Here is a 17,013-nt window from a genome sequence, read left to right on the forward strand (position 1 = left end):
TAGTATGTATGTCAAAGGAGACGGAGTGATCCACCTGTGTCATTTGTTGTTCATGGGTACAAGTAAGGTGAAAACTGAGAATTCTTGGTTGGATTTAGCAACATGGAGGTCATCAACTTTGAAAAGAGCACTTTCTTTAGAGCTGTGAGGCCAAAAACCTAACTGGGTTGTTTTAAGAGAGGAAAGGAGGGAGAGGAATTAGCAACAGTGAGTATAGTATTGACAACTCTTTCAAGGAGTTTTGCTACAAATGGGAGCAAAGAAATGGGGTGGGGGGTTGCTGTCAAGTGCAGCCAAGAAGGTTCTTTATTTTGTTTCGATATAGGAGAAATAATGGCATATTTGAAGGGAATGATCCAGTAGAAAGCAGAAAGTTAATCATGTGGGAGAGTAGGGAATGCAATCTCACAGCCTAAGAGGAGACACTGGTTTTCAGTGGGAGCATTGACAAAAAAAATTGTAGCAACAGGCAGGCAGACAGCGAGTACATGGTGCAGATGCTATAGGTAGGTATGGTGGCCGGGGCCTGTGAAAGTTTGTTTTTCATTGCTTTGACATTTTTCATTGAGAAGAAAGTGTTTGTCTGTCAAAATTAAGGATAGAGGAAAGGGATTTGGAGAGTTAGGGCGAGAAAAAAGCGTGTTGTCCAGGGGAGTGAGAAGATCAGTGCACTTGTGAGTGTAGTATGATTCCTGGCAAACTTAAAGGCATGTTTGGGTTGTAGTTAGGAATTTGAAGGAGTATGGTTGTGTTTTTATCCAGCCATGGGTGCCAGTGCAGAGTTGATGGAAAGTTGGATTTAACCTGAGTTGTACTAAATAATTTTGAGCAAGTAAGAGAGAGACAAATCAAGGGTACATATAAGGAAGTGATTTAATGACTGCCCATAGAACAGATTAGTCCTAAATTGGGCTGGAAGGACAGAAAGGGCATCAAAGTAGTAAGTAATGTTTCAGAGGAAACAGAAATGAAACTAAGTTGGTTCCTGATCTGTTTGTATGTAGTGAGAAGTGCTGTTTTTTATGCACTCCTACTATTAAATAGTCTGGGAAAACTTTACGAATGACCTTGTCTTGAAGAATAAGGTAGCATTGGTTTGGTCGGAGAGTACAGAGAGTATTTGAGCCAGGATGTAAAACATGAGGGAGAAAAATGAATTGGAAAAGACAAGGAATTCTTGGGATAATTGAATAAGCCAGTTGGCTAGAGAAGGGAGACAGTGAGCAAACAGTACCAGTTATGGTTTGTAGGTTGGACTCAAGTTATATAAACACATGAAGTCAGGTAGTAGAGAGAAATTAGTCCTTGAGCAGGGAACTAACACAATCAGATTAGCACTTTAGGAAGATTTATTATGAACATGTCTCTGCTCTGCTCAAAGCAGAATGGTAATTAATTGAAGGAATGGAAGAATTGTTGGGAGAATAGGTGGGACAGATATTGAGAGGGAGCTCTGAATGTGGCTTGGTGAGTAAATGTGTAAATGAAGGGAAAGAGAGAAGTTAAGATCATTCTCATATTTTGAGCTGATTTGGAAGAATTATGGTATCACTTAAAAATTTAGTTTAAAAAAAGCAAGACAATGACTGGGGTACTTAGTATTTTATTGGAGGAGGATAGATGAGACAATCTTGACATAGATTAATAAAAGGAGGTACTTGAAATGTTTAGCATCTGTTGGAAATATGGAACTTGAAATCAATAGAGAGATGTGATATATAGGCAGGCAGATGGATAGATAGATAGATAGATAGATAGATAGATAGATAGATAGATAGATAATCTGCCTATATGTTAGTTTTGAAGCCACAAAAGCAGATGAAATCCACAAGGAAGACAGAAAAGGTCAAAGAGTTCAGAGTACAAAGCAAGGGAGAATATCAGATTTAAAAGTAGCTGGGAAAAAGAAAAATGCTTAGTAATAAAGAAAGAACAGACTTGAACATTAAAAAAAAAAAAAGGAAATTTTCAGGGAGGCAGGCAGTGTTAGACAACACTGTCAAACTGCTGCAGAGCAATATGGAAGAAATATAAACTTAAAAAATAATTTTTAAGTTTAAATTTTAATTCTAAAAATTTTAAACCTATTCAGTATGGAAGTTATAGATGATTTTGAGAATTCAGTAGAGTAAAAGAAGCAAAACAGAGTATGTGACAGAAATAATGTAGGTTTTATTTTCACATTTTTTTCCAGTTAGAAGGAAAGATTGAGAAACAGAATAATAGTTTGAAAAGAGTTAATGAGTTGAGAAAGGTTTTGGGGTTTTTTTTAAGATGTGAGAAACCTCTATGTGTTTGTAGTCTTGTAGAAGAGTAATGTTGTTGAGCAGGATGAAGGAGATGAGGCAGGAAGGGGGTGTTGTGGGGGCAAGAGAATGGGATTGAAGACAAAAAGCCATGAAAAAGATGAGTTAGTTATATGGCAGGAAAGAAAATGAGAAAAATGTCAAGATAAACATTTTAAGTTTTCATTTCAGAAGGTAGAACAATAAAGTGGTCTAAATTTCTCAGAAGAGAGGAATGGAGATTATTTCCTTTAGAGGAAAGAGCCAGAGCTGTGGTAGAGATTTTGAGAATGGGCGTATCTGCTGTTGCTGCATAACAGACAACCCCTAAATTGATGCTTGAAAAAGCAAGCATTTATTATTCCTCCTGGTTCCCTGAGTTAGCTGGGTGGTTCATCTGGTCTTGGCTGGGCTCACTCATGCAACTGCAGTTAGCTGTGCATTGGGTAATCTGCTGTGCTGATCTTGGGGGATGGGCTGTCTGTGGACTAGTCTAAAATGGCCTCAGCAGGGCAGCTTGGCTCTCTTCTACATGGTCTCTCATCCTCCAGCCTTGTTCTCGTGGTAGCAGGATTCTGAGAGAGAGAAATAGAGACAAAAGCATTTGATGCCTCTTAAGGCTTAGGCTTAGAACCAAGCAGTCACTTGTGCCACATTCTGCTGGCCTCAACAAGTTTTAAAGCCAGACCGTATTTCCAAGGCAGGGGAATAAACTCCATCCTTAGTCAAGGAAGGAATTTCAAAGTCTTGCTCAAGAGTCTGGATATAGAGAGAGCTGGGGACTGGGACCATTTTTGTTATCAGTCTACTACTGGGGAAGGCTGTAAATAAGTGTGTTCCGTGGACAGAAGAGTGTGGTATAGTAGATGTGCTAAAATTGTGTATGTATTTTGTAACATATATGAGATTATACATCTCAGACTATTTACATGTCAGATCTTGGTGTCTTCATTGTTAGTATTTTCTTTCTCCCCCCTTTCGAAGGTTGGACAATACATTAGAGGAAATTATATTTAAGCTGGTCCCTGGACTACGAGAACGTAAGTGGCTCTTTAGGTTCTTGCAGACTTTTGTGTTTTATGAAATCAACACTTCTATTAAAGATTTCATGACTTTTACTTTTATACTCTTTCTTTTAAATTAGAAGAACTTGAGCGTGAATCTGAATTTTGGAAGAAAAATAAGCCTCAAGAAAATGGACAAGGTGACTTTTTCTTATATCTGTTTCTGACAGCACCTCTTAAACTGGTCAGCTTTTCGTAGTTTAGGTGAACTAATATGTCTCTTCAGGCTCACATTTTTCCTGCACAAAATTCATGCACCCTTTTATTTACATTACGAACCTTTTTCTCTATATGAGATTTTATATAAATGAGTGTAAATCTGAAGTCACTTTAGTGAGGGTAATTGGAAATAGAGGAAATTGGACTTTGGGAAGAGAAAAGGGAGATAAAAGAAAAGATTGGCTAGATGTTTATAGTGGTAATTTCTAGGGAGCTAAAGGAAGCTGAAGTAAGAAATAGCCACAGCTTGCAACTAAACAGTGAAGAGTTTTTTGTTTTGTTTATTTTGTAGTTTGCCTCTAAAGGAGAGGGAGCTGAGATGTGGCTGAGAGCCAGATCAGGAGATTTTACTATGCTCTGATATTCTGGAATGAAGTTTTTATAAGTAGAGCTCAGGTGATACAAACTTATACATCATGGAAATTTAGAAAGTATTTCTGGGTGCTTATGGGAATTTTCTCCATCACCCAGATTTCTCCTCTGGGTCCCAAAAGACTCAGCAATTAGTAATTTTTAATAATAATTTCAGCAAAGGGGCAAACATTGCTGAGCAGATAAAAGGCTTTTAGTGTATATATATATGTATAAAATCTACACAAAGGGATATTAAAATTATAAGAAACTAGTATCGCTCCCATTTTTTTAAATATGAGATTTAATTTAGGATGTCCTAAATATCATTTATTCAAGAATGTGTGTGTGTTCTTATAGGGTCACTTGTAAGTTCAGCCTCCCAATCTTGGTTTTCCCATAAGATCATAGGATTGTCAATTATACATGATTAAGGTGGATGAGATCTCTCTTTTTTAATCTGTAAAATGGAGATTATCATTTTATTCGTTCAACTTAACTGTGCAAGGCTGTTAGAGCAGGGGAAGTTTGAGAATAGTTTTGATGACTAGAATAAGGTAGCAAGAGACTATTTTTTATCTGTAACAACAACAACAAAAAAATGGCAAAGAAGCTAAGCCTGGCCAAAAAAATAACTAGGGCTTGTTTTACCCACGTGTACACTGCAATTAAACAATAACAACCAATTATAGTAGTAGTGCTCTAGTAAAAATACAGATAAGATAAGGCTAATTAAATATTCCAGTTTTTGACTGCCTATTCAAGAGGACAGGAGCCTGAGGGATTGTCATCAGAAGTTACGTGGTAGGTTTACTCTATGGTTCTACGTATCACAGTTTAACTTGTGAAGGGCTGTAGCCTACTTTGTGAATTTTATCTCCCTTTTCCTATTGTTTCTCCCATTTTAAAGTATTTCTGGTATTTGGTCTTTAGCTTGGGTGGAGAATTGGGATTTTTTGTTGGAGCTAGGAGTTTGGTTCATAGAAGGCAACTCCTATCTATGTATATTCTCTATAAATAAGGAGAAGAAAACATGTAGAAAAAAGAGAACCCACCTCCCCGCTCTATGGTATACCTGTAGTGCTTTTACTACAGTCATCAAAAAGGATCTGGCCAGTCACTTTGCAGGGAAGCTTTTCTACAATGTAATGTTTAGCTGGCTGATTTTTTCAAGTGTTAGCTTAGAGGTATCTCATCTGGAAATCGTCCCTGCTTCACTCCCAAAGTTTGGGTTTATTGTCTCTTTTATATGTGCATGCATAGTCCATTTTACCTCTCACATCCTGTATTTGTCTGGTTTTTTTCTTTTTTTTTTTTTACTTGCCTTTATTTGATTCCATACCCTGACCACTGTGAGAGAAAGGATGATAGCTCTAGTTTCAGTATTGTTCCCTCAGGCCTTGTATGATGTGTATCCAACATATAGTTAAAACTACTCAACAGATGAATGATAAATATAGCTGCATTATTTATAGGCTACAGGTTTGTAATAGGTGAAATACATTTGTATATAATATAAAGTATGCCATTGAGATTTCTTTAATGGAGTTGTAACATGTTATGTATTAATAGCTATATACATGTTAAAAAGCTAATTCATTATACTCGTTTTTTTCACTGGCTGATTTTATGAATAGTAATTTGAAATTTTGAGAACTTAATTTTATCATTTGAAAAGTATTTGGTTTTAATTTGTATACTTATTTATAAACTTGAGTATAATTTATATATACACCTATAAATAATTTGGAAGTATTTTTATATATCCTGTCCACTTTCTAATATAGTCTAATTAGTAATTGTAATCATTTTTTTGGCTAAATACAGCTAGTCCTGAATCTTTCATTTGGATGTCCCAATGAGCCTAGAAATCTTAAGCCATGTTAATAAGTTTCCAATTTTTTTTTTTTTTTACAAAATATTTCCATTGCTGAGTTGGTTGGAACATTTTAAAGATACTAAGTTCTTCTTCAAAAACTGTTAGGAAATTTTTTAAAGTTGATTTTTGTTTTGATTATCAATGTATGATTGCTTAACTTTAAAATCAACTTTGATTTATAGCTAACTTAGTTTTGTTTAAATTATACAGATGATACTGCAAAAGCTGACAAACCGAAAGTAGATGAAGAAGGTGATGAAAATGAAGATGATAAAGATTATCACAGAAGTGACCCACAAATTGCTATCTGTCTAGATTGTTTACGAAATAATGGGCAATCAGGGGACAATGTAGTAAAGGTGAGTGAACAAGTACTGTGGTATTTTTATGATCAGTTTATAGTAAACCCTTGATAATTTGTTGACAAATTTTCTAATGCTTCAAAATGTTTGCTTTCAAAGTTTTAATTAACATAATTAAATAAAATGCCATTCTTTGACAATCCTATGCTTACAAATGGTTACAGTTCCCACAACTGAACCGTCTTGGGCCAATGCCACCATCTAGTGGCTAATGCCCAGAATCACACCTCTGTTTCTCCTTTTATACCTTTGCTGGGAATTCATATGCATGGTTTCTGTTTTTTAGAGTGGTGACCAACTTAGAGAATTTCATGTCACTGGTAGTTCTAGCCCTTTTATTCATTCTCTTCTAATTTTATCCTTTATTTCTCTATTTTTATTTGCAACTCAACAAGATTTCCAGGTCGGAGCTAACATATTTTGTGAATAATTTAATCAATTAGTTTTGAAGTAAAATTAGATGTTGTAAAATGCCTCTGAACTTTTAAATTCCTTGAAGGCCGTCAGTTATTTCCTATAGAATCTCCATTTCTGGTACTGTTTTCCTCTGCCTCTGCTAATTGAATCTTTCCTTAGAGGATCTTTATAGGAAGTTTAAAACACTCTGCTTTTATAGATTTTCTTTGGTCTTTAAATGGTGTTACTTTAATAATGTTTTCTACCTTTTTATTACAAAGCAGCTTTTATTTTTATTACAAATCTTCACTACTTCAGCTGTTAGATTTTTGTCACTTTATCCTAGCAAATGTCAGCCACTGAGAATATTGTTTATCTCTCTGTATTCTGTGTTTTATTCAAATGCATATATTCATTGTCTCTAATTTTCTTTTACTTCCTCTGTGTAAATCTATAGGCTAGTGGGTTGAATTTTTTACTAATACGTTTAATGGCATTTTCCTATTAGGAAGTGAAAAACAATTTTTCACTTCAGATTAAGTTTTCCTAGCATCTTATAACAACATATATGAGCACAGTAATTCAGTGAATATTTATCCACTATGTGAATAGTAGACAGTGAAGATGTAAGTAGTAAGAAAAAACATCTTTCACTCAAGGAACTTGGTTAGGTCTTATACATACAAATAGTTAAGGTAATTGATTTTGTTAAGGGGAATTTATTGGACAGGGCATGTAATAAAGTGCATCTATCTTTAGAGAAATGACCACTGTACCTATTAATCCTTACAGTATTTTCAGTTGTTTCTTATGGTCTTTCCCAAAAGTCATCCCCCTTTTTGGGAAGTTCTTTTTCATAGAGTTCATGGTCATCCTTTAGCTCTCCAATACATGAGTTAGCTCATACTGAAAGTTAAATAAATGGAAAGGCTGAATATCTTCTCATAAACAAACGTAAAGTCCACTTCTCTGCATGATTTCTCATATGAAAGTATAAAAGATTGAATTTTAGAAATTTATTTGAAAAATTAACCACCCCTGCTTGTTGTTCTCCTTTTTGACATCTTTGACACTTTGCTATTCTAGTTGACCTTTTATCCATTCACTCTTTCTTTTCTTCATCCTTGTACCTTCATTCTTAGTTTATAAATGACTTTTACTAAGCTACCCTGATTCTTCCTTTTTTTCCTGGGCCATTCCTGCTTTGTCTCCACTGCCTCTACTTCTTGCCTTCTACTTGATATATGTAAGTATGTCCTAATACTTTCTCTGTATCTATTTTAGGAGATCTTCTCCATTTTCTGTGTGGCTTCAACTACGCAAAGGATTTTTTAACTTTTAGGTTCAGGAGTACATGTGCAGGTTTCTTACATAAGTAAATTGTGTGTCACAGGTTTGGCATAAGGTTATTTTGTCACCCAGGTAATAAGCATAATAGTCAATAGGTAGTTTTTCAATCCTGTCTCTCCCCCTACCATTCCACCTTCAAGTAGGGCCTCGTGTCTGTTGTGCTCTTCTTTATGCAAAGGACTTTTAAGTCCTCATTTCCAGCCCTGCTTTTTTTCCCAAGCTGAAGTGTTATGTCTCTATTTTTAAATAGACCAGTGGAGAGTTTCACTAACACCGGAAACTTGACTTGTCTAAGTTGTCTAATTCATTATACTTTCATCTAACTTTGGTCCAAACATGCAGTTTTAGTTATGACTGCTGTCTTTCAGCCAATCAAATAAGTTCAAAAGCTTCGCGTCATCTTTGACCTGTTACTCTTTTCTTTCAACCAGTCACTAAGTCCTGCAAAATTCCCCCAGTTTAGTGCTGCTCACCCTTATATCTACATTTTTTAAGTAGTTATTAAGTGTTTTCTGTACCCTTAATTTTTCTTTTGTTATCCAGGGCTAGGGCCACTTGCCTGAGTGTGTGTAAGGCCCAGAGTGAGGGCCATGACCAATCTCAGGGTCAGATGGTAAGTATTTTAGGCTCTGTAGGCCATATGGTCTCTGTTGCAATTTACTCAACTTATTCATTATAGCACTAAAGCAGCACAGACAATAGTAAATGAATGGGCATGGTTGTGTTTCAATAAAACATTACTTACAGAAATTGATGGCCAGCCAGATTTGGCCTGAGTACATGGCCATTGTACAGGCCAAAAGTTTGCCACCTTTTGGCCTCTACAATTAAGTCATAACTCCTTACATTAGTATTCAAGGCCCTTCACTAACAAGCACCTCTTTTAATAAGTTTATCTCCCATTAAACCCATTAGTAAATCGTCCTTTCAAAACAAGTGATTATTCCTTTATGTATGTGTTCGTTCTCTCTCTCTGTCTCTTCCCCTCCACCTCGTGTGTGTGTGTGTGTGTGTGTGTGTGTGTGTGTGTGTGTGTGTGTGTTGGAAACCGTATATCTGACAAAAGATCTGTATCTAGATTTTATAAAAGCTTGTGTTACGAATATTTAAGACCTCTAAAACTTTGAACAACCCTTCCTTTTTGGCGTGTTCTTTCCTCTTCCACCATCCTATGCTTCTGTCAAGACCCAGAGATTTTTATTTTTTGTGACGCTTTTCCCAACCTAGTGAATCCCTTTTCTGAAATTCTGTAGTACTTATATTTATCTGTCAATTAGGGATTAGTTTGTTATCTATTAAGGATGCGCCTAAGAGTTCTAGGCACTGATACTATCTTTTTTTTATATGTGTGTTGTCCTTGATACTAGACTGTAAATCCCTTAGTGGCAGAGGCACAATGTCTGTATTGCTTTATAGCCTTCTCAGCCATCTCATTCCTCTGCAGTAGGATGTGATTCACAAATGTGGTGGGGCAGTAGTTGCATGTATAGTTTATACAGAATATCTACTGCTTTTATAATACAGAAGTCAAAGTCAAGAGTGGGATGTCAATAAAAAGAGTAGAGTAAGTATCTCTGAAAATTCACTTTTCCATAAAAGTATAAAAATACTGGCAAAAATGTTCAGTGTCAGCTTTGTCAGAGATCTGATATTAAACAAAGGCTTATAGATGCATATAGAGCATTTTATCAAGAAGATGACTAACTGTCAGTATAAAGGGTGAGCTTTGTGGCATTTTAACTTGCTTTAGTTCCAGCCCCTGCTCAAATTCTGCAGTAGCCTTGAAAATAACAGCCTGCTTTCCCATTGCAGCCTCTCAGGGACCAAAGGGAAAGAACAGAGGTAGAGCTCTTTCAAAGCCTCATTGCCAAAGAATGGTCATTATTTGACTTGTCTGGTTGTTTCCTCGGAGACCCCACTTACAAGATTGTCAGTATTCGACTTGACTTGGAGCTTGCCCCCATGGAAAAAGCCTTCTCTGTGGGTGGGGGAAAGGGGCATTTGTCAAAAACAATTACAGGCAAATGTTTCAACTTTACAACTGCCTGAGGTATAGATAACATTTGGAGCAAACAAGAGACTAACCAAAAAGCTTAAATGGAAAAGCTGGAGAGTGAGCTGTCCCTAGGAGCTTCAAAAGGCTGTGACATATTCCTTGAAATCTAGAGGGCCACGTGCATATGTAGAGTTGTATGCATGTTCGGGAAGGACCTGAGAAGGCCCTAAGCCCTCACCTCTGCCTCACCTTGAGGTGGTCTGCACGAGTAGGAAGTGAAGACCAAGGCAGAGTTGTCAACACCTTAGTTGAATATTGGTGGTATGCCCCCAAACACATACCCAGATTCTTGGGAAAGACTGAACAACTTAATGGCTCCAGATGTGTAAAGAAATCTCTGTTCCATTATTAGCTGACCTCTAGGCAGAAACTTTCATCACTACATATGGTAAAGAATACAGACTTTATGGAATTAGTTTAGGACTGAAGAGCAGGCAGGAATCTGATTTCCAGTATTGCAACATTATATTATTTAAAATGTCTAGTTTCAACAACAACAACAACAAAATATGAGAGATACTAACAAATACAGTGGTCCCTCAGTATATGTTGGGGATTAATTCCAGGACCCTTCATGGATAACAAAATCTGTGGATCCCATGTCCCTTATATAAAATGGTGTAGTATTTGCACGTAACGTATGCACAACCTGCTATATACTTTAAATCATCTCTAGATTACTTGTAATACCTAATACAATGAAAATGCTATGTAAATAGTTGTTAATACTATATTATTTTTATTATTGTTATTTTTATTGTTTTTAAAAATATTTTTGATCTGTGATTGCTTGAATTCACAAATGCAGGACTGCAGTTACAGAGAGCTGATTGTTTGACCCATACACAGGAAAAGAAGCAGTCAATAGAAACTGTCGCTGAGGAAGCCCAGACATTGTACTTATTAGGCATAGATTTGAAATTATCTATTTAAATATGTACAAAGAACTAAAACCATGGTCTGGGCACTATATGAAAATACAAAAATGATCTCACCAAATACAGAATATTAAATGTCTTTTAATATTCTGGAGTTGAAAAGTATAGCAACAGAAATGAAAATTTTACTGGTGAGGCTCAACAGCAGACTTGAGCCAAAGAAAAATAACCTGTAAAATTGAAGTTAAATGAATTGAGATTATTCAGTCTGAGAAACAGAAAAATAGAATGAAGAAACAGGTCCTCAGAATAGAATGAACAGGTCCTCAGAGACCTGTAGACACCATCAAGCTTACCAGCATACACATAATGGAAGTTCCAGAAGGAGAGGAAATGGAGAAAAAAGGACAGAAAGTATATTTGAAGAAATAATGGCCCCTAAAAACCAACTAAATTTGATGAAGAATATTAAATATTTGAGAAGCTTAACAATCTTCAGGTATGATAAATTCAAAGAAATTCATACCTAGGCACATCATAATCAAACTATTCAAAGACAAAGAGAGAATCTTGAAAGCAACAATGTAAAAGTGACTCATGCACAAAGGACCCCCAGTAGGGTTAGTGGCTGATTTCTCACCAAAAGCTGTGGAGGATAGAAGGCAATAGGATAATATATGCAGAGTGCTCAAAGAAAGAAAACTGTCAACTAGTTAAGTTTATATTCATCAAAAATCTATAGCCTTCCAAAAGGAAGGAGAAATTAAGATATTCCCATGACCCTGGATTTGGCAGTGGATTCTTAGAAATGACACCAAAAGCACAAGCAACAAAAGAAAAGAAATAGATAAATTGTAAATGTAAAACTTCATTAAAATGTAAAACTCTTGTGTATCAAAGGACACTTAAAGTGAAAAAAGTTACAGAACGGGAAAAATATTTGCAAATCATGTCTGATAAGCCTTTAATGTACAGGTATATGAAGAACTCTTATAAATCAACAATAAAAAGATGGCCCAATTTGGAAAAAGGCGAAAGGCTTGAGTAAACATTCCTCTAAAGAAGTTATAAAAATGACCAATAAGCACAGGAAAAGTTGCTAAATATCACTAGTCACTGGGGCTCTGCAAATCAAAACCACAATGAGATATCATTTTATACCTACTAGGATGGCCAGAAATTTTTTTTAAGGAAAATAATAAATGTTAGAGAATGTGGACAATTTGAAACCTTATACGTTGCTAGTGGGAAGGTGAAAGTGCAGGTACTGTGGAAAACACTTTAGCAGTTCCTCAAAGAGTTGACGTGGTAATTCCACTTCTAAGTATGTGGTCATATCCAGTAGTCCCCCCCTTATCTGTGGAGCATATGTTCCAAGACCCCCAGGGGATGTTGCAACCACAGATAGTACCAAATAATCCTGTATATACTGGTTTTTTTAATTTGATAACTGAGATAGCTAAGTCACTAATGGACAGGTGGCCTATACAGCATGAATATGCTGGACAAAGGGAGGATTCACAACCTGGGCAGGACGGAGTAGGATGGTGCAAGATTTTAACATGCTACACAGAATTGTATGCAGCTTAAAACTTATGAATTGTTTATTTCTAGAATTTTCCATTTTGTATTTTTGGACAGTGATATATTGACTGGGTAACTGAAATCAAGGAAAATGAAACTGCAGATAAGGAGGGACTACTGTATAAAAGAATTGAAAACATGTTCACACAAAATCTTGTATATGTATATTCATAATAGCATTATTCGTAATAGCCAGAAAGTGAAAACAACCCAAATGTCTATCAGCTGATGAATGGAAAAGCAGAATGAAAGGAAATGTGATACTATTCAGTCATAAACTGCAATGAAGTACTGATACATGCTACAAAATAGATGAATCTTGAAAACTTTATGCTAAGTGCAAGAAGCCAGACACAAAAGGTTACATATTATGTGATTCCATTTATACGAAATGTCCAGACAAGGATAAAGACAAAGTAGATTAGGGTTGTCAGGGGATGGGAGGAGGGAAGGTTGCGGAGTGACTGTGAATAGATTTGGGTTACTTTTGAGGATGATGAAAATGTTTTGGAATTATATCATAGTAATGGTTGTACAACTTTGCGAATAGTATAAAAACTATAATTAATCTGTGAAAGATTGTAAGTAGTGATACCAACATCATTTCTGGAGATTCTTCCTGATTTCTTGACAGATGAAAAATACACAAATTAAGAGTCTTCCAGTACAGGTTGAGTATCCCTTATCCAAAATGGTTGGGACCAGAAGTTTTTTGGGTTTTGGAATATTGGCATTGTATATACTTACAGTTGAACCTCCCAAATCTGAAATGAATGTCATTCATTTCAGCCCTCAGTTTCAGATTTTGGGACATTTCAGATTTCAGACTGGGGATGATCAACCTACACCCTTATATTCTTCTCTGACTTAACTGGGGCTTGTAAAAATGTGCTAATGATTCTTTGTAAGCTGTTTGGGGCAAGAAGAAAATTGACAGGAAACCTTGGGATAGTTGAGAAGGTGAACAGATAACAGAGAAGATAGACTTGTACATTTATCCCTTTGTTTTCATGCTGTCTAGAATATCCATCTTCACATTTGAAATGGGTAGAATATGTGTTGATTTAGATGTAACTTTTAACTTCTGTTTTCTTTTAATGGATATTTTATCATCTGTATTGTGACCAGGTTGTTATTTGTTAATTTATTTCTGTTGGTCTTTGCCAGGAAATATGTTTTGCTAGGAAAACATTTGCTAGGAAATAAACATTGACTGAACAGTTGTGACTTAGTGATGCTGACCTCATTTCCTATACATACAAATAGGAGTAATATCTTTAAAAGATTCTATTGTTGTTTTGTGTGTTTTAGTATTCTGATAACTTTTGAGGTTGTGGAATGTAATTTTGTTTCACATATTGGTTCATGTTTATTATGTCTGCAACCTCATTTTACTTCATTTTCAGCTTGGGTGTCCCTTCTGGATTGGTTCTTATATTTTAGTGATAGTCAAGCTTAAAGAGTGAATTAGTACTGCTCTGCACATTTTACAAATGAGACACATCGGGCACAGAGAAGTTTGTTTTTCCAGTAAAGTACTGGCACAGCCTATCAGACACTATTCTCCCCAACACAAGGTCCACACTATGCAACTTCTAATTTCTGAGGCATGCTGTGGCCTAACCAGCCTCTCTCTGTTGAACCCTATGGCTCCTCAGAGTCCCATTTGACATCACTGCTCTTTCTAAAATTATTTAAAAGCTGTGATACCATGTTTTAGAAAATGTCCCTCATGTTTCAGAATTTATACTTTATAATCTTCACAGAATTGGAAAAAACTAAAGTTCATATGGAACCAAAAAAGAGCCCACATTGCCAAGTCAATCCTAAGCCAAAAGAACAAAGCTGGAGGCATCACGCTACCTGACTTCAAACTATTCTACAAGGCTACAGTAACCAAAACAGCATGGTACTGGTACCAAAACAGGGATATAGACCAATGGAACAGAACAGAACCCTCAGAAATAATGCCGCATATCTACAACTATCTGATCTTTGACAAACCTGACAAAAACAAGAAATGGAGAAAGGATTCCCTATTTAATAAATGATGCTGGGAAAACTGGCTAGCCGTAGGTAGAAAGCTGAAACTGGATCCCTTCCTTACACCTTATACAAAAATTAATTCAAGATGGATTAAAGACTTACATGTTAGACCTAAAACCATAAAAACCCTAGAAGAAAACCTAGGCAATACCATTCAGGACATAGGCATGGGCAAGGACTTCATGTCTAAAACACCAAAAGCAATGGCAACAAAAGCCAAAATTGACAAATGGGATCTAATTAAACTAAAGAGCTTCTGCACAGCAAAAGAAACTACCATCAGAGTGAACAGGCAACCTACAGAATGGGAGAAAATTTTTGCAACCTACTCATCTGACAAAGGGCTAATATCCAGAATCTGCAATGAACTCCAACAAATTTACAAGAAAAAAACAACCCCATCAAAAAGTGGGCAAAAGGTATGAACAGACACTTCTCAAAAGAAGACATATATGCAGCCAACAGACACGTGAAAAAATGCTCATCATCACTGGCCATCAGAGAAATGCAAATCAAACCACAATGAGATACCATCTCACACCAGTTAGAATGGCCATCATTAAAAAGTCAGGAAACAACAGGTGCTGGAGAGGATGTGGAGAAATAGGAACACTTTTACACTGTTGGTGGGACTGTAAACTAGTTCAACCATTGTGGAAGACAGTGTGGCGATTCCTCAAGGATCTAGAACTAGAAATACCATTTGACCCAGCCATCCCATTACTGGGTATATACCCAAAGGATTATAAATCATGCTGCTATAAAGACACATGCACACATATGTTTAATGTGGCACTATTCACAATAGCAAAGACTTGGAACCAACCCAAATGTCCAACATTGATAGACTGGATTAAGAAAATGTGGCACATATACACCATGGAATACTATGCAGCCATAAAAAATGATGAGTTCATGTCCTTTGTAGGGACATGGATGAAGCTGGAAACCATCATTCTCAGCAAACTATCACAAGGACAAAAAACCAAACACCACATGTTCTCACTCATAGGTAGGAATTGAACAGTGAAAACACATGGACACAGGAAGGGGAACATCGCACTCTGGGGACTGTTGTGGGGTGGGGGGGGGGGGGGAGGGATAGCATTAGGAGATATACCTAATGCTAAATGACGGGTTAATGGGTGCAGCACACCAACATGGCACATGTATACATATGTAACAAACCTGCACATTGTGCACATGTACCCTAAAACTTAAAGCATAATAATAATAATAATAAAAGCTTAAATAATAAAAAAAATATATATTTTTATGCTTTTTGTGACCTTTTTTTCTTTTTAATTTAAGCTCATGTTTTCTTTACTAAAATGTCTAGAGGTAAGCAGATTGCCTATTTGCCAGGATTTTCCTAGTACACATGATAATATATTCTTGAAGAATGTCATGTAAGTATCCAATAATTAGGAATATTTTTACTCGCAAATACTAAAAAGCTATAAATTGAAATGTCTTCACAATACATTTTAAAAATACTCAAAATGATAGTGAAACTGGTAGCTATGGTTTCACCAGAAGCAAGATAGAACATTTTAACTGGTAATCTTTATTTCCTTTAGGGTTTAATGAAGAAATTCATTCGATGTTCTACACGTGTAACTGTGGGAACTATTAAAAAATTTCTAAGTTTAAAACTAAAACTTCCAAGTTCTTATGAGGTAAGTTAAATAATATCTAAGCTTGATCATTTTGATAATTCTGATTTGAAGTAAAATTCTAACAAAAGTGAAAACTGAGAATATATTCAAATTAATTTTTGTGGAAACTTTTATTATTTTTGTGTTAAAAATTTAATTTTCAGAATGTATTAATCTACTTAGGTAATATGTATACTCTAATTGAACATATCCTGAATAAACTATGATACTAATACATTTAGTGTTTTATAATTAGAGGAGATATTTAAAGAACTTAACATTAAGTACTCCCAAAATAAATATACCAGCTAAATGTATTCATGCCTTAGGGCATGTCATTTTTTATCTGAGATCTTTGAGATCCATTATTACCAATTCTTTATAGACTTCTTCAGAATGTAAAACATTGTCTTTTTATCACAAGGAATTTCATAAGTAATCACATTTCCGTGAAATGCAGAAGTGGTTTTGTTTAGCAGTAGATATAACCAACATATTATAGCTGCATAAATGTAATTTACCAGTTTATTTACAGAAGAGGTAAACTGCCCTGATATTGATCACAGCATAGCTTTTCATGTGTTCCATGTTTAGAGAATGTTTTTAATCCTAGAGTTATGACTAAAACATAGTAAGGAAATATCATCTCTCACCTGCCTAAATGATAATCTTACAACTCATTAATTTCCCCTTCTTCCCTTTCGAGTTCTGATAGTAGCATCTAGAAAATTAAAGACTAGGCCAGGCGTGGTGGCTTATGCCTGTAATCCCAGCACTTGGGGAGGCTGAGACTAGTGGGGTCACTCAAGGTCAGGAGTTTGAGACCAACCTGGCCAACATGGTAAAACCCTGTGTGTTCTAAAAATATAAAAATTAGCCGGGTGT

At 35.8% G+C, this 17,013-nt stretch overlaps 1 protein-coding gene across 17 annotated transcripts in view; it reads left to right on the forward strand.

The window, feature by feature from the left end:
- The window catches only part of PCGF5 (polycomb group ring finger 5), a 122,102-nt gene that overhangs the window by 83,110 nt on the left and 21,979 nt on the right, over positions 1 to 17,013 (forward strand). For 11 of the 17 annotated variants that reach the window (XM_063781961.1, XM_063781964.1, XM_016918838.4 and 8 more), the window contains exons 4-7: positions 3,270 to 3,325; positions 3,430 to 3,489; positions 6,009 to 6,157; positions 16,051 to 16,149. In XM_063781961.1, coding sequence (XP_063638031.1) covers positions 3,270 to 3,325; positions 3,430 to 3,489; positions 6,009 to 6,157; positions 16,051 to 16,149 — 364 coding nt within the window. Of the gene's footprint in view, positions 1 to 3,269; positions 3,326 to 3,429; positions 3,490 to 6,008; positions 6,158 to 14,190; positions 14,570 to 16,050; positions 16,150 to 17,013 lie in introns of those variants that run through there. The other 6 variants (XM_063781966.1, XM_063781965.1, XM_063781967.1 and 3 more) reach the window with 2 other exon arrangements.

This window comes from Pan troglodytes, chromosome 8 (assembly GCF_028858775.2).
Source record: "Pan troglodytes isolate AG18354 chromosome 8, NHGRI_mPanTro3-v2.0_pri, whole genome shotgun sequence".
Classification (NCBI taxonomy): Eukaryota; Metazoa; Chordata; class Mammalia; order Primates; family Hominidae; genus Pan; species Pan troglodytes.